Source organism: Scyliorhinus canicula, chromosome 3 (assembly GCF_902713615.1).
Source record: "Scyliorhinus canicula chromosome 3, sScyCan1.1, whole genome shotgun sequence".
In the NCBI taxonomy this organism is placed as follows: Eukaryota; Metazoa; Chordata; class Chondrichthyes; order Carcharhiniformes; family Scyliorhinidae; genus Scyliorhinus; species Scyliorhinus canicula.
Window position 1 is genome coordinate 169,429,198 of NC_052148.1, and position 19,526 is coordinate 169,448,723.

Sequence of the window (19,526 nt, forward strand, 5' to 3'; positions counted from 1 at the left end):
GTGCTAGGACCACAGCTATTCACAATGTGTATTAACAATTTAGATGAGAGAACAAAATGTAATATCTTGACATTTGCAAATGACACAAAGTTGTGTGCGAGGGTGAGCTGTGTGGAGGATGCAGAGATCCTTCAATGTGATTTGGACAAGTAGAGTAAGTGGACAAATGAATGGCCGATGGAGTATAATTTGGAGAATTACGGGGTATCCACTTTGGGAGCAAAAATGAGAAGGCAGACTATTATCTGAATGGCCATAAATTAAGGAGGGGAATGTGCAATGAGACCTGGGTGTTCTTGTACATCAGTCACTGAAGGTAAGCATGCAGGTACAGCAGGTGCAAAAGAAGGCAAATGGTATGTTGGTCTTCATAGCAAGAGGATTCAAGTACAGGAGCAGGGATGTCTTGCTGCAATTATTATTTTTAAAATAAATTTAGAGCGCACAATTATTTTTTTCCAATTAAGGGGCCATTTAGCGTGGACAATCCACCTAATTTGCACATGTTTGCAGACATGGGGAGAATGTGAAAACTGCACACGTACAGTGACCCAGGGCCGGGATCAAACTCGGGTTCTCTGCATCGTAGAGCTAACCAGAAGCAGTGCTAACCACTGCGCCACCTCCTGCTCCTATCTTCTATGTATCTATGACCCTCACAAGAGCATCTACAGATAGGCAATAAAAGTCATCATCACCGAACACAAACATCAAATTGAAAAAAATTGAAATAGAAGAACATAAAGCATGGAATTGGAGAAGCTATTTAGCCCAACAAGCCCACTGAGCCCAATCTTCATGCCACCAATTAAGGGGAAATTTAGCATGGCCAATCCACCTACGTGCACAACTTTGGGTTGGGTTGTGTGTGTGTTTTTGGGGGGGGGGGGGGACCAACGCAGGCACGGGGAGAATGTGCAAACTCCACATGGACAGTGACCCGGGACTGGGATCGAACCCAGGTCCTCGGCGCCGTAAGGCAGCAATGCTAACCGCTGCAACACCGTGCCGCCCCATTCATAGGCATTTTAACAACTTCTGGGCATCCATTTTAAACAATAACTGCCCAGTGAATAGGAAAGACGTAGTAGACGTAGAAATATTGTGCTTTAAACCTGTTTTCACCAAGTCCTTTGATGAGCAGTTACTGTTTTCGTGATGTTAGACGTTTCAAATATCTGTCATTGAAAATACGAAAAGAGATTTTCACCAAATCCAAACAATTTGTGAATGGTGTCACTAAAATACATACATTTATAAGCTGTGTATGGTGGGTTGGATTTGGTTTATTGTCATGTGTACCGAGGTACAGTAGAAAGTATTTTTCATCGAGCATATCAACAGATCATTAAGTAAATGAAAAGGAAAAGAAAATACATAATAGGGCAACACAAGGTACACACTATAACTACATAAGCACCGGCATCGGGTGAAGCATACAGGGGTGTAGTGTTAATGAGGTCAGTCCATAAGAGGGTAGTTTAGGAGTCTGGTAACAGCAGGGAAGAAGCTGTTTTTTGAGTCTGTTCATGCGTGTTTTCAGACTTTTGCATCTCCTGCCCGATGGAAGAAGTTGGAAGAGCGAGTAAGCTGGGTGGGAGGGGTCTTTGATTTGCGGTAAACCTGCCAGCCATGTAAACCCAACCTCCATGATCAGAAATGATTACATTCCAACCATTTCCAACCTGTATTACATGATTCAGACACGTGGGGCCAAGATATACAAGATCCCATTCTAACATTGTGTTTTCTAATGGCCATTACTTGGCGTAGCTTTACAGAGATTGCATTCGTCTGTGCTGGGGTGGGATTGCAGGATCAGCATTGTTGAAACCAATGGCATTCACACACAGCCCTGTCTCCTTGATGGTAAGTGACCTCTTCAATGGATGGTGACCCATTTGCATTTAAGTGAGTGGCCATTCCCACCTCCCACGCTGAAAAGTTTGATTTAGTTACCCCCGGAGTCTTTCAGGTGGTATGTCCCATCTGCAGCCAACATGGATTTTCAAGACCCTAGTCTCACAAGCCAGATTCCGATGAAGGAAGCTCTTCAGCCCATTGGATTCAATTCACGGTCTTGCCAGTTAAAACTATTTTTAAATTAGTCTAATTTGCCAACTTTAGTCACCTATCCTGGCAATGCTTTACATTTGGTGAACACTTTTTTGTGTATAGGAATATCTGTCTGCCCCACATGTACATGCCCCACATGTACAGGTCCCATTATAGCATGGTACAAATCCATTGTATAGTTTCTTATAAATTAATGCACATGATTTCATATATATATAATATATGTATTTATATGTCGTCTCACCTGTTTCCATTCATGATCATCCAAGTCAAAGATTTCCTGAGTGTGTACATCCAACATGGACTGTGATGTTTTAGATTCATCATACGTGTTATTGAAGCCCACTTTTCTACGACATTCCTCTAGGTCTTCCTCAACTGAACATCGTACTCTTTTAGAGATTTCCTTTCTCTTTACGCTTATTGTGCCTGAACTCTTCCTCCTCTGACTCTTATACATGAGAGAATGAAGGTTAAGGATGTCAGATGCGGAATTCTTCCTTGGGGGTTGATCAGATTTGTTGACACATTGCCCATTGTCCCCACTGGAGTATTGCTCCTGATTGGAGACCTGCTTGGTCCATTCAATCCTTTTCCTTCTGGGTGGTCTCAAGGTTGAAACATACTGTTGTAAACAGGAGAGTTTGTTTTCAGAAAGAAGCACTCTTGTGCATATCTGCATCCTATCTATCCATCCACCTTTTTACAAGTCTTACACCTGGCACCTCTGTTTCTCCTGCACCTGGTTAGTTTAAAATATGTTTGTAAAGCAGCAGCAAATCAGACCTAAACAGACAGGGAACTATCCACGAAGATGTAGCATCTTAAAAATAAAGAAAACCAATCATTTTCCATCACAATTAGCCTCCATCTTCAGCATGGACTTTTCTTGTTAAACTTGTTGTCATGTGAGAGTACCTTTAACAAATGGATGTTTAAGCAATGTAACTTTAAGAAATGGAGCAGCTCATATTACTGAAGTGATGTCAGAGGGTGGGGGAGCTGAGCTCACTTCTGCTTTTAGTTTCAGTTTGAGAGAGCAGCTGAAAAGTGCCTGGCTGGTTTGATGGGAGCTGTTTGAAAGGAGAAAGCCGAGTTTTGAAAAAAAGAGCTTGGGTGTGTCTGTTTACAGTGAGCTGGATCTGCTGTGATCTCTGCCATGAAAGACTATATCTGAATCATTTGGGTGATTTAAACTCATAATAGTAATGTCTTTAACCTGATGTGTTTCTGTTGTTAAAGGTGAAGTCTTTTAGAGGTTTGAAGGAACATTTTGAGGGATTATTTAGTGTTGTATTATTTTCGGGGTTATCTTTGAAGTAAGGGGTGTTAAGGGATCCAATGTTTATTTAAAAGGTTAACTTGAATTCATGGAATAAACATTGTTTTGTGTTTAAAAACCCACGTGTCCATAATTGTAATACCACACCTGGAGAACAAGCCGTGTGCTTCAAAAGCTAACAATACATTAAAGGGAGAGGTTGGTTGAACTCCATGATACATTTTGGGGTTCTGAAAACACCGCTCCCATAACACTGTACAGGTGATTAACTGAATTATTGCAATCAGATTTTGTGATTTTAAATACAGGTCAGTTTTTTTTTAAATCACTGAAGGTTAATCAGTATAATATGTTTTCTACATTACAACAGTGACTATTCTTCACAACGTACTTTATTGGTGCACCATGCTTCGGTATCCTGAGGTTGCAAAGGCACTATATTAATGCAGGTCTTTTTTTTCTTCATATCTGATATATATCCATTATAGAAGATCTTCTCTTATGTAATAAGCTGCCATTTTGTTTTCAATCAAATAAATACATTTGTCTTTTTTTTTTAAGTTTAAAAAAGTTTCCAATTATGGGGCAATTTAGTGTGGCCAATTCAGCTGCCCAGCACATCTTTGCGTTGTGGGGGGTGAGACCCATGCAGACACTGGGAGAATGTGTAAACTCCACACAGACAGTGACCCGGGGCTGGGATCGAACCCAGGTCCTCGGTGCCGTGAGGCAGCAATGCTAACCACTGTGCCATCGCGCCACCCCAAAACATTCGTCTTTAAATGGATAAATGCATTAAAATCCTGAAGATTTACTTCAAACCATGTCTCTACATTAGAATTTGACCAGGGGCAGCTTGGTAGCACAGTGGGTAGCACTGCTGCCTCACGGCGCCGAGGTCCCAGTTTTGATTCCGGCCTCGGGTCACTGTCTGTGTGGAGTTTGCACATTCTCTTTTTTTTTAAATTTAGAGTACCCAATTATATTTCCAGTTAAGGGGCAATTTAGCGTGGCCAATCCACCTACTCTGCACATTTTTGGGTTGTGGGGGTGAACCCCACGCAGACACGGGGAGAATATGCAAACTCTACACTGACAGTGACCCTGGGCCGGGATTTGAACCCGGGTCCTCAGCACCGTAGGCAACAATGCTAACCACTGTGCCACTGTGCTGCCTTTCAGTTTGCACATTCTCCACGTGTCTGCGTGGGTTTTTCCCCCCACAACCCAAAGATGTACAGGCTAGGTGGATTGGCCATGCTAAATTGCCCCTTAATTGGAAAAAAATAATTGGATACTCTAAATTTCTGAAAGAAAACATTAGAACTTGACCTAAATGTCGCCAGTGTAGACGGGCCGAATAGCTTCAGGAGTAGAAATTAGTGTTTCCTTTGGGAGGACCTCAGATATGTGAAAAATCACTAACATTAAATTTCAATCCAATCTAATTTAACCCAATGACAATGACCCTTAACTTCCAGGTTTCCCAGCCTCACATTTCAGGGGTACCCCTATGATGCCCTTGGAATCCCACTTGGTTGTTCCCACACAAGGGTCGCCCAACTGCCAAAAAGCGCTAACTTCCTCTGGACAATTGCGCTGGGAACCATCTGACAGAAGCGATTTAAATCACTAACTTCAGATGGTTCTGCCAGTTTTATCCTGATAGCTACTCTGAAAGCTTCTCTGAAAGAAGGAGGAAAAAAAACTAACTCCAGAGTAACTATTTAAAAACCCCATACCCAGCCTTGCACAGGACATCCCGCATAAATACGACTCCCCCAGAGGCCCACCACACCACCCCCACACCCGACCCAATCGCCACCACCAGATGCAACCACCCCCCTCCCGGACTGACCCCCTTCCAAGTGAACCCCATCCTGCCGTGTCCCTTTCCTGGACTGAGCCCCAACACCCACTCCTCAAGTGAGCCCCTCCCTTCTCTACCCAGCCCGCCACCCTGCAAACCGGCCCTGCTCGCTCCTCTTTCCACCCCCCCTCAACCCCCGCTGTCCTAATTCCTAATAAGGTTACCTGTGGTCAGATGTGTTGAATTTTATCTCCGTTTGCAAGTTAGCAGATTATATCTTTAACAACCCAAGAAAATCCATTGAAGGTCTCCATCTTGTAGATAAATTAAATATTCCAATCATATAGGGTAAGTGGCACAGAAACAGGCCATTTGGCCCACCCACCCCATGCCAATGTTTATACTCCAGTCAAGCCTATAACAATCTTTTTCTCATCTAAATCTACCATTGTAGCCGTCTAGTCTCTCCTCCCTCAAATGCTCGTCTAGTTTCCCCTTAAATACATCTGAACTATTTGCTTCAACCACTCCTTGTGGTAGCAAGTTCCACATTCTTACTGCTCTTTGGCTGAAAAGATGTCTTGCTGTCTCTACTATCTTATATTGATGGCCGCTAGTCAAGCTCTTTCCCACGAGAGCAAATATTCTCCCTTTAAACCTTGTTGTTCTAGATAGAATGGAAGTCTACATTTTGATGGCACAAAATGTCCCTTTAAAAGCTCCTTTGGAGCGACATGGTGGTTAGCACTGCTACCTCATGGAGCTGAGGACTTGGGTTCGATCCCGGCCCCAAGTCACTGTCGTGTGGAGTTTGTGCATTCTCCCCATGTCAGATTGGGTCTCGCCCCCACAACCCAAAGATGCGCAGGGTAGATGGATTGGCTGCACTAAATTACCCCTTAATTGGAAAACCTTTTTGAAAAAAGATAATTTGAAAAGTGTTTTTTTTTTTCTTTTTCCAATTAAGGGGCAATTTAACATGGTCAATCCATCTACGCTGCACATCTTTGGGTTGTGTGGGTGAGACCCACACAGACACAAGAAGAATGTGTAAACTCCACACGGGCAGTCACCCAGGGCCAGCATCGAACCCGGGTTCTCGGCGCCGTGAGGCAGCAGTGCTAACCACTGCGCCACCGTGCTGCCCTTCACTTTGAAAAGATAAGCCAAATTTTATTATCAAATGAATGAACCAACGTGGCTCAGTTCGTGTCACTTCTAGCCATTAAAAGAGTGATGTTTGAGAAATAGAAAGAGATAGATAAATTGTCATTGCTCAGAATGTCCCGATATTCCAGTACACTTAAACAAAAGTAGCGGCATTTGAAAGAAAATACATCCAGGGATTCTTTGCAAAATGAAAAGCAGTTAGAATAACTTATTAATAATTCAGACTGTAAATGTGATACATTAAATGTCCAGACTGTACCTTACACCTGTTAATCTTGCTCAGGAAATCCAAATCTGTGGTTTCTGAAATACCTCCATGTATAATCAATACTTTTTCATCTATAATCGTGGCTAATGGTAACCAACTGAAAACACTCTGTATTAATTTCAGAATTCTACTGCCATGCACCTAAAGATATAAAAAATCATTAGCTACAGAAAATATTCCAACAGTATGCCATCAATAGCTTGCAGAGGAAGCACAGAAGAAGTCATCCAAATGCTTACCTGGTATTTCTGCAGTACTTCCCTTGTGAAACCATACCTGAAATGGTAAAATATAACTTGGAATTGGGAGAATTGTATTTCAGGAAATGTAGTTTTCATTGTGCACTATATTCTTTTGATTACATTGGATTACCTCTGGTGATCTACAGTATTCAGCATCAAGTTACAAACTGAATAGAGCAATGTTTCATCCATATCCACCCAAGTCTTGGCTATACTACATCTCGAGTACTGGATACAATTCTAGGCACCAACATTTAGAAAGGATATATTGGGCTTTAGAAGGATCGCAATTGCAAAATTATCAGGGTTCCACAGTTTAAATTATGAGGGGAGATTTCATAAGGGTGGTTCAAGGAAGCACTTTAGAACAAAGAAAAAAGCCTCCCAAAAAAAACTTAGTTAGAAACAATACCTGCTCAAAAGAAAGTTAATGGACCGCAAACAGCTATACAAACTAAGCTAATAAGTCCTTTTAAATAGCCTGGATATGTCAATCAAGAGGCTTGTAAAAGGTAATGGGCAATGAAATTGAATGCAAACAATGTAGTTCATAGCTTCTGGAGTTCTCGCCATGCACAGAGGCTTGAAACAGTTAAAGGGGAATAAAATTGAATGAGAAAAAAGAACCTCAAGGGTCTCTGACGCATCAAAGGGAAGACTTTTACCTTCATTTGACACATCTTTGAACTCTCTTCCAGCATGCCAATTTCAAAGGTTTTCAAGGCTATAGAGGGAAGATTTGTCATGTAACTCCTGTCCCAGGGCAGCACGGTGGCCTAGTGGTTAGCACAACTGCCTCACGGCGCTGAGGTCCCAGGTTCGATCCCGGCTCTGGGTCACTGTCCGTGTGGAGTTTGCACATTCTCCCCGTGTCTGCGTGGGTTTCGCCCCCACAACCCAAAAATGTGCAGAGTAGGTGGATTGGCCATGCTAAATTGCCCCTTAATTGGAAAAAATAATTGGGTAATATAAATTTATAAAAAAAAATGTAACTCCTGTCCCGAGAAAGATCCCTGACCTGAGCGCCTCCAGCCCAGCCCAAGTCCTTCCAACTCCCACCTCCCCTGAAGGACCCATCTCGGCACTCTGCAGGTAGGTGTAGAGAGAGTACTCTTCCCCCTAGGTGTCCCTGGTGCCTGATTCCTGCTTTTAGGGACCAGTGGTGATTCCTGTCTATGAGACATCCAGCTGGGGAACGGGAGCATCACGGAGCACTGCAGCATTCCACTTCAATCTCGCTAATACTAGGACTTAAGACCAATGTTTGTTTTTGATGAAAATAATCCCCACTCTCTTTGCCTTTTGTTCCATGACATCTTTGTAATTTAATCACCCCTGTCCTTTAATCTAACCCTGAATGTCCTTTTTTGTTCCACTTGATCCTCCTTTTTCAACAGCATAAAAACCCTCTTCCTGTTTTTATAATAGATCGCAGCTTGTTAATCATTTTAAATCTGTGATTAATAGATGCGCCGTTAAAGTGGTTGGATGGAATTTGCTCACAGATCAACTGTGATATAATTGGGCAGACTGATGGTTCTGAAAGAGCAAAACTTGTTCCTGTGTTTGTCTATCCTAGATCAGTCACCTTTATCTCTGCTAGTAGAAATTTCTCTGAACACTGGGTACAAAGCTTGTTAGAAATTAATTAAAAAGACCTAGTAGCGGGTGCCTGCGGTGGCACCAGCCACCACAATGGTTAGCGCTGCTGCCTATGGCGCTGAGGACCTGGATTTGATCCCAGCCCTAGGTCACTGCCTGTGAGAACAAAGAACAATACTGCGCAGGAACAGGCCCTTCGGCCCTCCCAAGCCTGCACCAACCATGCTACCTAAACTAAATCCGTCTGCACTTATGGAGTCCGTATCCTTCCATTCCCACCCTATTCATTGTCTAGATGCCCCTTAAATGCGACTTGTACCTGCTCACGCCACCTCCCCAGGCAGCGCATTCCATATATTTACCACCCTCTGTGTAAAAATCTTGCCTCACACATCTATTCTAAACTTTTCCCCACGCACTTTAAACCTATGCACCCTAGAACTTGACTCTCCTACCCCAGAAAAGAGCATCTGACTATCCACCGTTTGGACGTTCTCCCTGTGTCTGCGTGGGTTTCATCCCCACAACCCAAGGATGTGCAGGGTAGGTGGATTGGCCACACCAAATTGCCCCTTAACTGGAAAATAAAAAGAATTGGGTACTCTAAATTTTAAAAAAAGATCTAGGAGCTCCAAAGAGATGATGATGATCATTCTTTCCTTTCATTACTAATTTTTCTTCTTCTCTTAAGGGTGAATTCATGCTGTGTAGACCTTCCACGGTCTTGTGATGCAGTGATAGCATCCCTATCTCTGGACTAAAACCCCAGGTTCAAATCCCACTTCAGGACTTGATGTCCATGGAAGGTGCATTCATAAAATGGCCAACCAGGTTGATTATTAGTTTGTAAATCCATCCAATTTGCATGACGCTGGGCAATAGGAGGGAAGAGTTTCCAGGTCAATCAAATTGTAGAATGGGGGGCAGCACGGTTGCGAAGTGGCAGCACTGCAGTCTCACAGCGCCGAGGTCCCAGGTTCGATCCCGGCTCTGGGTCACTGTCCGTGTGGAGTTTTCACATTCTCCCCGTGTTTGCGTAGGTTTCGCCCCCACAACCCAAAGATGTGCAAAGTAGGTGGATTGAACATGCTAAATTGCCCCTTAATTGGAAAAAATGATTTGGGTACTCTAAATTTTTTTTAAAAATTAATGGAATGGCAAACCACTGCAGTATTTTGCCAAGTATTATCCAGCGAAGATGATAGAATTCCTACACTGCAGAAGGCAGCCATTCGGCCCATCGTATTTGCACCGACCCTCTGAAAGAGCACCCTATTAGTTCCACACCCCGCCCTATCTCTGTACCCCCACTTAACCTCCACATTTGTGGACACTGAGGGGCAATTTAGGATGGCCAATCCACCTAACCTGCTCTTCTTTGGACTGTGGGAGGAAACCCACGCAGACACAGGAGATAAAGTGCAAATTCCACAAAAACAGTCACTCAAGGTTGGAATTGAACCCAGGTCCATGGCACTGTGAGGCAACACTGCCAACCACTATACCACCGTGCCGCCCCTGGATAATCCTGAAGCTGACTGTAGCAGTTCCATTGCCACAAGATTGGAAGAGTCACTGAATATGCACTGACATTGGAGGGAATCAACACAACGGTGAGTTATGCTGTGTACCTTAAATTGATGACATAATCTTCATGGTTTCCTCTGTTTAAATAGACTCCCTTTGGATAAACCAGTAGAAGTGAAAACAAGATAATCAGAATCTCAATAGAATATTTCCCTCTGTCAACATAGTCACCATTGAAGATATACACTTTTTCTGGTGATGGGAGCCCATTCTGGTCAGGGAAGAAGAATAAATCTAAATTAGTGACAAAAGCAATTGTCTTACATTAACTATGCCAGCAGTGCAGTAGCACACAGGCCATTTCCCACACAGCCACCCGTTCTTGATCTATCCTAATTTTTATTTCCTTTATACATTATCATTCAGTCCCAATTTCCGCCAACGAGCATCCTCCCCCAATCCCATGTTCAAAGCATAGAAGCTGCAGCAGCGGGCAATGTTAAATTGGGATTGACTGAACAACCCACTGCGTGATTTTCGGCAGCTCAGACGGAATGGTGTCAGGACTAACGGTCAAAAGCTTGGCTAGAGAGATAGGATCATCTTAAAAAGGAGGAAACACAAGTTGAGAGTGACAAGAAAAACACTTGCATTTTCATGACCAAACGACTCAAGTATTGTATAGCCAATGACGTACTTTTGAAATTCATTCACTTTTGTAATGCATATATATGATAGCAGATTTGCGCACACCAACTCCCGCGTACACCATTGTGATTGTGATGAAACCAGATCACATTTTGTTCTGATGTTGATTGAAAGCTATGTAATGGCCAGGACACCGGGGTTAACTCTCCGGCTCTTATGAAATATTGGCTTATGGGGTCGTTTACATCACTGGAGGGAGTAGACAGGACTTTAATTAACCCGTCATATGAAAGACGGTGGGCGGGATCCCCCCCCCAAGCAATTCTCCACCCTGGATGGGCTGAACGGCCTCAAAAAAAATCTGGATCCCGCCGGCGCCATCCACATGTGGTCTTATCTGGCGGGACCTCGGTGTGCATGCATCCGGGGGTGGCCTGATGGGGGAAGGGGGTCTCCGCTGTGGCCTGATCAGCAGGCCGGCCTCTTGGGCTGGGGGCCTCTTTTGTTCCGCGCTGGACCTGTATTCCTACGCCATGTTGCGTCGGGGCCGACGCGGAGAAGTGAACCACTGCTCTCACGCGTGTTGCCGCCGGTCGCAGTGTGCATGCGCGGACCCACGGCGCCCATTTGATCCCGGCATCATCAGCTGGAGCAGCGTGGGTCGCTGCAGTGCCATGCTGGCCCCCTGTAGGGGTCAGAATCGCTGCTCCTGAGGTTCATGTTGACACCGTCGTGAAACGCGACGGCATTTACGACAGCGCCACCACTTGGCCTCAGGATCAGAGAATCCCGCCCGGTATATCTGTCAGTATGGCCCTCCCTCAGGAACAGGAACTTCCAGAGATTAGGATCTTCATAGCTAAAATTGCAATGTTGGGGTGGTTACAGATGCTCAAGAGGCCAGAATTGGGGTTGCACAGGTATGGGGCTGGAGATAAGTGAGGACATAAACAGGGATGAGAATTTTAAACTCGAGTAACTTGAGTCATTGCTTAGCTGGGGATCAATGGGCATGGGGGTGATAGGGGATCAATGGGCATGGGGTGATAGGGGATCAATGGGCATTGGGGTGATAGGGGATCAATGGGCATGGGGGTGTTAGGGGAATGGGAATTAGTTTGTGTTAGGAAAAGGGTTGCAGAGATTTGGATGACCTCAGGTTTAAGGAGGGTAGAGCCTGCAAAGTCAGCCAGAGTGTGTTGGTGTAGTTAAGTTGAGAGGCTTAGATAGTTTCAGCAGCAGATAAACTGAGGCAGGGGTGGAGTTGGGTGCTGTTGAGGATATGACCTACTCAAATCCAGCTTGCAGTAAACAAATTCAATTATCACGTGCATTTCTGGGTCTCAGTGAGGCTGTTTTGTATGAGTTAGTATTGACTGGAAATTCAGTACCATTGTATCTCTATATGCTTTATAAACAGTGGGCATGATTTAATGGCTGTATTGCACTTGAGCAAGAGTGCGCCGAGGACGTTAAATTGCAGGAGAGGTCAAAATCGAGAACCGTGCCGAGCGCCGATCTTTTGGTGATCTAACCGGCCCACTCCTGTTGGCAAAATCAGGATCCCACCGTGGCGTGGTGAGAAACAAATTATCACCACAGTTAACAGGAGTGACCCCCTATCTAACAGCCAATCCAGCAAGTGGTCACATGGTTACCGATTCGTACTCCTTTTGAAAAACGTAAAGCTGGTGGAAGGGCTGCTGTGGGGACCCAAGGAGTTGAGTAGCCATCTTTGATCCCAGGCAATGAGCCCAGGGCAGCTTTCCCGGTGCTCGGTGGGGTTTGGGGCGCCACCCACGGTTGGGGTGTCCCGCCATCGGTGGGGATGGGGGTAAGAGATGGGTGCCTCAGCACCCGCAGGTCCACCACGCAAACCCCTGGACCTTTACCTAGGGCAAACCCAGCCCGAGCCCGCCTATTCTACCGACCACCCAAAACTCCCATTGACCATGGAGGCCTCTGACCGTACGGCTGACGGCTACTGCTAATTGGGAACTGGCAATCGTAGTTAAAGTGAGCACTTCACAGCTCCCAAATGGATCTCTGTGGTAAGGGTGCCATGCAGCACGTGGGTGTTATTGTTCATTTCATTTCATTTCATGTCCAGGGAGTGGAACCCCTTCCTTTTGATGTAGGGATGATGCCAGGACACTGTGCCTGAACACTGCGGGAGGCAACACCACACACACAGCAGCCAACATCCAAACTCCCAGGGGATGGGCCTGTGCACCGGGGGCGGGGGGAGGGAGGGGACCAGCGCTTGGTCCAGGTAACGTTACATGTGGGTGTCTGAGGTACAGGGTGTGAGGTCCGATAAGCAGGGGCCCCCACTGCGAGTGGAGTGCGTGAGCAGGATGTGTTGGGTGGCATGGGATGTGGTGGAGGATGGGGAAGGGGGGTGGGGGGAGAGAGGGGAGCAATGGGGAATGGAGGTCCCGGGGAGGAAGACACCACTGGTGGTCAGTCCCACACACTCTCCAATTCCTTGCAGATATAAACACAATGGACAATTTCTTGGACCCCGCAGCAGGTGATAGAATTTACAGGACAGAAGGAGGCCATTCGGCCCATCGCTGTAACCCAGTAACCCCACCCGACCTTTTTGTACACTAAGGGCAATTGATCATGGCCAATCCGCCTAACCTGCACATCTTTGGACTGTGGGAGGAAACCGGAGCAGCCGGAGGAAACCCACGCACACATGGGGAGAACGTGCAAACTCCGCACAGAGAGTGACCCAAGCCGGGAATCGAACCTGGGACCCTGGAGCTGTGAAGCAACTGTGCTAACTACTGTGCTACCCTCGAGGTGCTGCTGGCAAGTCCGGCAGCTCACGTGCAAGGCCCCGCTCCACACCCTGAGGACCCGGCTGCCCAACAGACTGCCTCCAAGTGCATCCATAAGGTCTCGGATGCCCTGTTACCCAGACAGCGAATTACATATGTACGAATTATATACGAATATACGAATTATATACCAGGGGCTGGTTTAGCTCACTGAACTATATCGTTGGCTTTTAAAGCACTCACCAGGCCATCTGGGAGTGCCCTATACGAACAGGAAGGGGTTCCACTCCCTGAACGTCCAGCATGTGTGTGATCACCAGATAAGATCATGCACGTGTGTGCATGCTTCCCCAGGGAGTGTGCACAACAGCTACATCCTGGGGCAGTCAGACAGCTACATCCTGGGGCAGTCAGACAGCTACATCCTGGGGCAGTCAGACAGCTACATCCTGGGGCAGTCAGACATCTCTGGCCCCTTCGAGGAGCACCCCAGGATGGCCGGTTGGTTCTTGGAGGATAAGGGGTAACCGCTGAGGACCTGGCTAATAACATCAGTGACCAGGCTGTCATTGAGCGATGCATCGGATTCCTCGATGCGGTTCCGATGCCTCGACCACTCTGGTGGTGCCCTGCAGTACACACCCTCGGATGGTCACCCGCTTTGTGGTGGTCGGCTGTGCCCTCCACAACCTGACACAGCAGGGAGGCAATGTGCTGCAGGTGGAGGGGGAGGAACATGTGGCCACCTCCAAGGAGGAGGACGAGGACGAGGAGACGCCATATCCAGAGGGACTGGAGGACCAGCCCGGGGAGGACCCGCATGACCAGCTGGTGGATGGAGGGCAGGCGGTAGCGGCGATGGTCCAGAAAGCCCGCATGGCCAGGGAGGCCTTCATCCTCGCCCGCTTCACATAGGACGCGGCTTCGTCCGTCATTCCTCCCCTCACCCCAACCATCAACCTTGCCCCCCCCCCCCCCCCAACTCCCTGTCCCACCCTCACAGGGTCTGTGTAACTTCATTCCAGAGTGATGGGACTGTGTCGGCACCGTCTGCAGTTCAGTGTTGAGGGCAGGGGGTTGATGAAAACTAACAGCCTCAATCTGTGCCATAGTCTGACCCCTGCCCGAGTGCTCACTCTCACCCTGCCATCCCCTGCATGGACCTCCATGTCTGGGGAGCTGGGGCAGTAGATTGGTGCTTGGCCCGCATTGCGGTAGAAAGTGCCAGCGGACTCATATTTTTCGATTTTTTTTTAATTAAAAAAAATATATATAAATTTAGAGTACCCAATTATTTTTTTTCCAATTAAGGGGCAATTTAGCGTGGCCAATCCACCCAACTTGCACATCTTTGGATTGTGGGGGTGAAACCCACGCAGACACGGGGAGAATTTATAAACTCCACACAGACAATGACCCAGGGCCGGGATTCGAACCTGGATCCTCAGCGCCGCAGTCCCAGTGCTAACCACTGCGCCACGTGCCACCCTAACTTTTTTTAATGCTCTACGTATGTGTCCCCCAACTCCACAATCCCCCGATGGAGCTGCCCCACTCCCAACCCTTTCCCTCACCCTTTCCCTCCTTTACCCCCCCCCCCGATCCTCAACCTGCTTAGCCTTCCATGCTGTAGGGGTGTGTTCAGGATGCTCAACCGAGTTGGAGGCAACTTATTCTGCAGGGTCACAGAGGGGGAATCGTGAGCTGCACGCAATGTTCATTGTGCGGTGTATGTGGGGGGGAATGGAGAGACGGGGGTGCGGGGTGGCATGGGCGGCATTCTGAACAGTGCTGGGCGGAGGTGGTGCCAGGCACATTCTCGGGGTGCGGGGGAGGGTCTGGTTGGCAACCCACACGTGCAGTGGTGGAGGCCATGGATCTTCTTACGCCACTGGGTGCCGGTCCTTCTAGTGACGCTCCCCGAGTTGACTACTGCTGCCACTTCCTCCTAGGAGGCACTTGCTGCCCTGTGACTGACCCTCTCCCTCGGGGGAACAGCGCATCCCGTCTGGACTCTACCACATCCAACAACCTGTCCAGGTCGGCATCCCCGAATCGTGGCGCTGGTCCGCTCGGTGGCATGGTTGCAAACTGAATGAGGTTGGCAGTGCAGGAATGGTTTAAGTGCTGCTCTCCCTTGTTAGCAGGGGGCTGGAAAGCACAGTCCCAGCGAATCAGCCGGCAGGACCATCATTTGCGGCATGAAGTGAACCACTTAACGTTTTATAGCGGTGACGGTCTTGCCGGTTCCGAGCATCGGGAAGCTCGCGGCATTTCCCACTCGCTACCACACTTGGAAACCTTTTGGTTAAATCGTACCCAAGCTGTGCAACTGCACTAATATATTAGCAAATATACAACCCTCAAAATATTAGCAGTGGGAGCAAATAATGTTTCAGCTTTAGACCAGTGAGTAATGATGGATCTGAAAAAATACAGTACGAAATGTATCTGGTGAGAACAAAAATGTAAATGGATTAACAGTATTAATTCCCAGTCAGATAGCAATTGACTGATTGAAAAGTTTAATCTATCAGTTTTATAAAAGGAAATTCAACAATCCACTTGCAAAATATCAGTTTTAAATATATGCATTTTACATTGGTAAAAGACCTCTGAAAATCCCACTGTAACTTCACCCAGATTAATAATAAACAAAAGGATTCTTGAAGGACAGTTGCGCTGTTAGATTTGACCAACTTTGAATTGTGTTGTAAATGATTACATTTTAAGAAATGAACTGATTTAGAGCTGATGTAAACACTCATGGGGGTAGGGGTGTTAAAGGAAGGGTTAGGGACCATTAAAATAGACACAGATATAATATTGCTTCCAAAGCACAGTATTATATACAAAAACAATATGGCAATTGGTTTTCAAAAATATGTAAACATACCTTATAAAATATTAAAAATAAGTCATCCAATTTTCCATGCAAGTCACCTATAAAATTCATGGAGAAAATAACACAATTATTTTGTTGATGAACAATTGGTTCAACAGAAAGAAGTATAATCAAAGATTGCATAGTAAGAAAGAAAATCTGCAAACATTGAAAATCAAAAATAAAGATATAAACAGCTGCTAGAAAGATAGAAACAGCTGGTATATGCGGTCCAGTTCGGTTCTCGAAAGAGAATAGACCTATTTAGGATGTTTTAGGTGTGTCTGATGGTGTGTAATACCTAACATACCATTTTCGCAGATGACTGAATTTGTGAATTTCCAGCATTTTTCATTTTGAGATGGATTGTGAATTATCTTGACTATGAGAGAAATTAAATGTTTTATTTAAATATGTTTCATAGAAGTGGACCATTAGTTTGATACAGAAATGTAACGTGCTAATTCTTAATAAAATTCCAAAAATTAAGAAGCCCTGTTGAAATGATCTAATTTCCAATGACTCCAGCAGCTCGTATGCTTTATTCTGATTGCAATTGTCAGCAAGAGTGGGCCGTGAATAAGGGTGAACAAAATTTGTCTCACTACCCTCCGCATATCGTTATTGATTCTCTTCCCACACCTCAAGGTGCACAAGGCAGACTTCCATATGTTCCCAGAGTGAGGCTCTTTTTCCTGGAACAGGTCACTAACCTGTCACCAGGCCCTCAATATATAGAAGGGGAAAATAATCATCCAGAACTGGAACTCCTGCTGGACGTTGAGTGCACAGACTTTAGGTGAGGGCAGGATTGAGTTCAGCTATGGTTGAATAGGCCTGTCAACATCCACAGTCTGGATTCTGATATGGCTGAGCGATGAAAGTATGTGGGGTCGCACCTGAACATGAGGCTAATGTGTCTTTAGAAGACATAAAAAGAACATTTCCTGAATGGGGTTTGAGTAGCAATGTTTAAAAAATATATAAATCCCAAGAGACAGTGCCTACTTTGTTTTCCAGTTATACTGGAGTTAGAACATAGAATAGTACAGCACAGAACAGGCCCTTCGGCCCTCGATGTTGTGCCGAGCAATGATCACCCTACTCAAACCCACGTATCCACCCTATACCCGTAACCCAACAACCCCCCCTTTAACCTTACTTTTTAGGACACTACGGGCAATTTAGCATAGCCAATCCACCTAACCCGCACATCTTTGGACTGTGGGAGGAAACCGGAGCACCCGGAGGAAACCCACGCACACACGGGGAGGACGTGCAGACTCCGCACAGTGACTCAGCCGGGAACCGAACCTGGGACCCTGGAGCTGTGAAGCATTTATGCTAACCACCATGCTACTGTGCTGCCCAGTTGAATTGTCCCAGTCATTTCATAATCTCCTGTCTATAATAACTCAGAGGAAAGCTGTCGTAAACAAAGATGGATTTATTTACATATTTGCAGTAGTCTGGGCCATGCAGTATCTCACTCTCAATGCAATCTGAGCTGGGAGGTCTTGTTTTACCAGGCACTGAGTTGGGCCTACTTTTAAACTTCACTCATAAAGAGCCCCAGGTGGTTGGGTTCCGCCCCCTACTTGGGACTCTTTCCCATGGGAAGATCAATCATTGTTTCCTCATGGTCCTTGTGGGGGTTATGACATTGTCCTTTAGGAAGGTTTAAAAAGGCTTGGGGAGACCAAAGTAAGCAAAAGTAAACAACATTTATTTTACAGCAATTATATACATGAGTACCGGTAAAATCTCACTCGGTACTCTCTCTCTTGTCAGTCAGTTCCAGACTCAACCTTTTATACAAGTGTGGGTAAGCTACCCCGCCCCTAGGGGGGGTAGCACTCCTCAGCGACACGGGGAAAACAATCATGCCACACAGTACATCCCATGCTCGTTATTACAGAAAGGTAATATTTTTGACTCCTGCTTGCAATGTGCACAAAGTCAGGTGATCAGACATGCCACCTGCTCGACAGGTGACCCATGCTTCATTTGAATATATCTGACTACAGGCGACAGGCATCAAACAGACATAGGCAGTTGTGAAAGGGCAAATATTCAGCTAGCTCCCACAGGGAGATGGGGAATGGGGTGTGGATTTGGGAGCTGGTCTTGGAAGTATTGAACACAGACCAACAGCAGACCAAAATATATCTCTGAAGCCAAAAATCAAAGCTGTCTTCCTGACCACACAACAAATACCTCCCCAAAAAGTCTGTTAGGTCCTTAAGGTACAAATGGGCGTAACAAGCACAGTGCACAGTTTGCTTATTTTGTATCTGAAAATGTCAATTGGGATGCCATAACCCTGATAGGACTCCAAGCTGCAGACGTATCATCATCCTGTTCAAAACAGCAGGATTGCCAATTTAAAGAGCCACCTGAAAATTGTATGGGGTGACCTGCATCACTAGCTCCACCAACACAGACCCCTGACCACTACCTGTCACATGGCCAAATAGCCATCAGTGTCTTCGAAAGACTGTCATAGCAAGCTCCATCGTTATGTCGGACCATTTCGCCCATCTTCTGGTAGTCTTTAACTACCAGACTCAAAGGTGGTCAATGGAAAGGTAGACTGGAGACAATGTTACCAACCCAATTTCAGCCACTTTACACTTGCGGCAACAATTAAAATTAACCCCAAAGTGATTGAAACATCGCCCTCTTGCTTAGATGGCAATGTTAGAGAGGGATGGATGGCCCTGCTACTGAGGACCATGGGTAATATCAGATCTGGTACACCAAAGGCAAAGAGCATGAACAGGCCCCAACCCAACTTGGCTTGCTGCGAGAGGGTGAGGTCAAGACAGGAATCAGGACCTTGAATACAAAGAATGAGAGGCTTATTTTAAGTAACTTGCACATGGGTTGGGTCGGTTATCATGCTGTTACCTTTTACTAACTGCCTGTTCTGGCCATACAAGTACAAAGTGCATTCCACTTCCAAAGACCACTGGCCTGCTTTTCAAGGTCACGTTCTCTGGTACTACAAAGCAAGTTGAGGTGACAGTTGCTGTAGCTGCAGGTGCAGTTCCACATCCCACCACTTGGAACTAACTGCCCAGTCATTTCTGTGTCTCATTGCTGGGGGACGGGGTTGGGGGGATTTCAGGGAAAGGGGGCAGAGAAGCAGGACTAACGGGTTTCACTTGGAAAGTGCGACACAGACCCGATTTAATTCTCGGATTCTAATCTGATCTGAAACAACCA

The 19,526-nt window shown here is 46.0% G+C and overlaps 1 protein-coding gene across 1 annotated transcript in view; it reads right to left on the minus strand.

Moving 5' to 3' along the window:
* The window catches only part of LOC119963110 (serine/threonine-protein phosphatase with EF-hands 2-like), a 94,855-nt gene that overhangs the window by 14,033 nt on the left and 61,296 nt on the right, over window positions 1–19,526 (minus strand). The window contains exons 8-12 of the mRNA XM_038791711.1: window positions 16,311–16,357; window positions 10,082–10,248; window positions 6,846–6,882; window positions 6,598–6,747; window positions 2,321–2,701 (exon numbers count right to left, since the gene is read on the minus strand). Coding sequence (XP_038647639.1) covers window positions 2,321–2,701; window positions 6,598–6,747; window positions 6,846–6,882; window positions 10,082–10,248; window positions 16,311–16,357 — 782 coding nt within the window. The remainder of the gene's footprint in view (window positions 1–2,320; window positions 2,702–6,597; window positions 6,748–6,845; window positions 6,883–10,081; window positions 10,249–16,310; window positions 16,358–19,526) is intronic.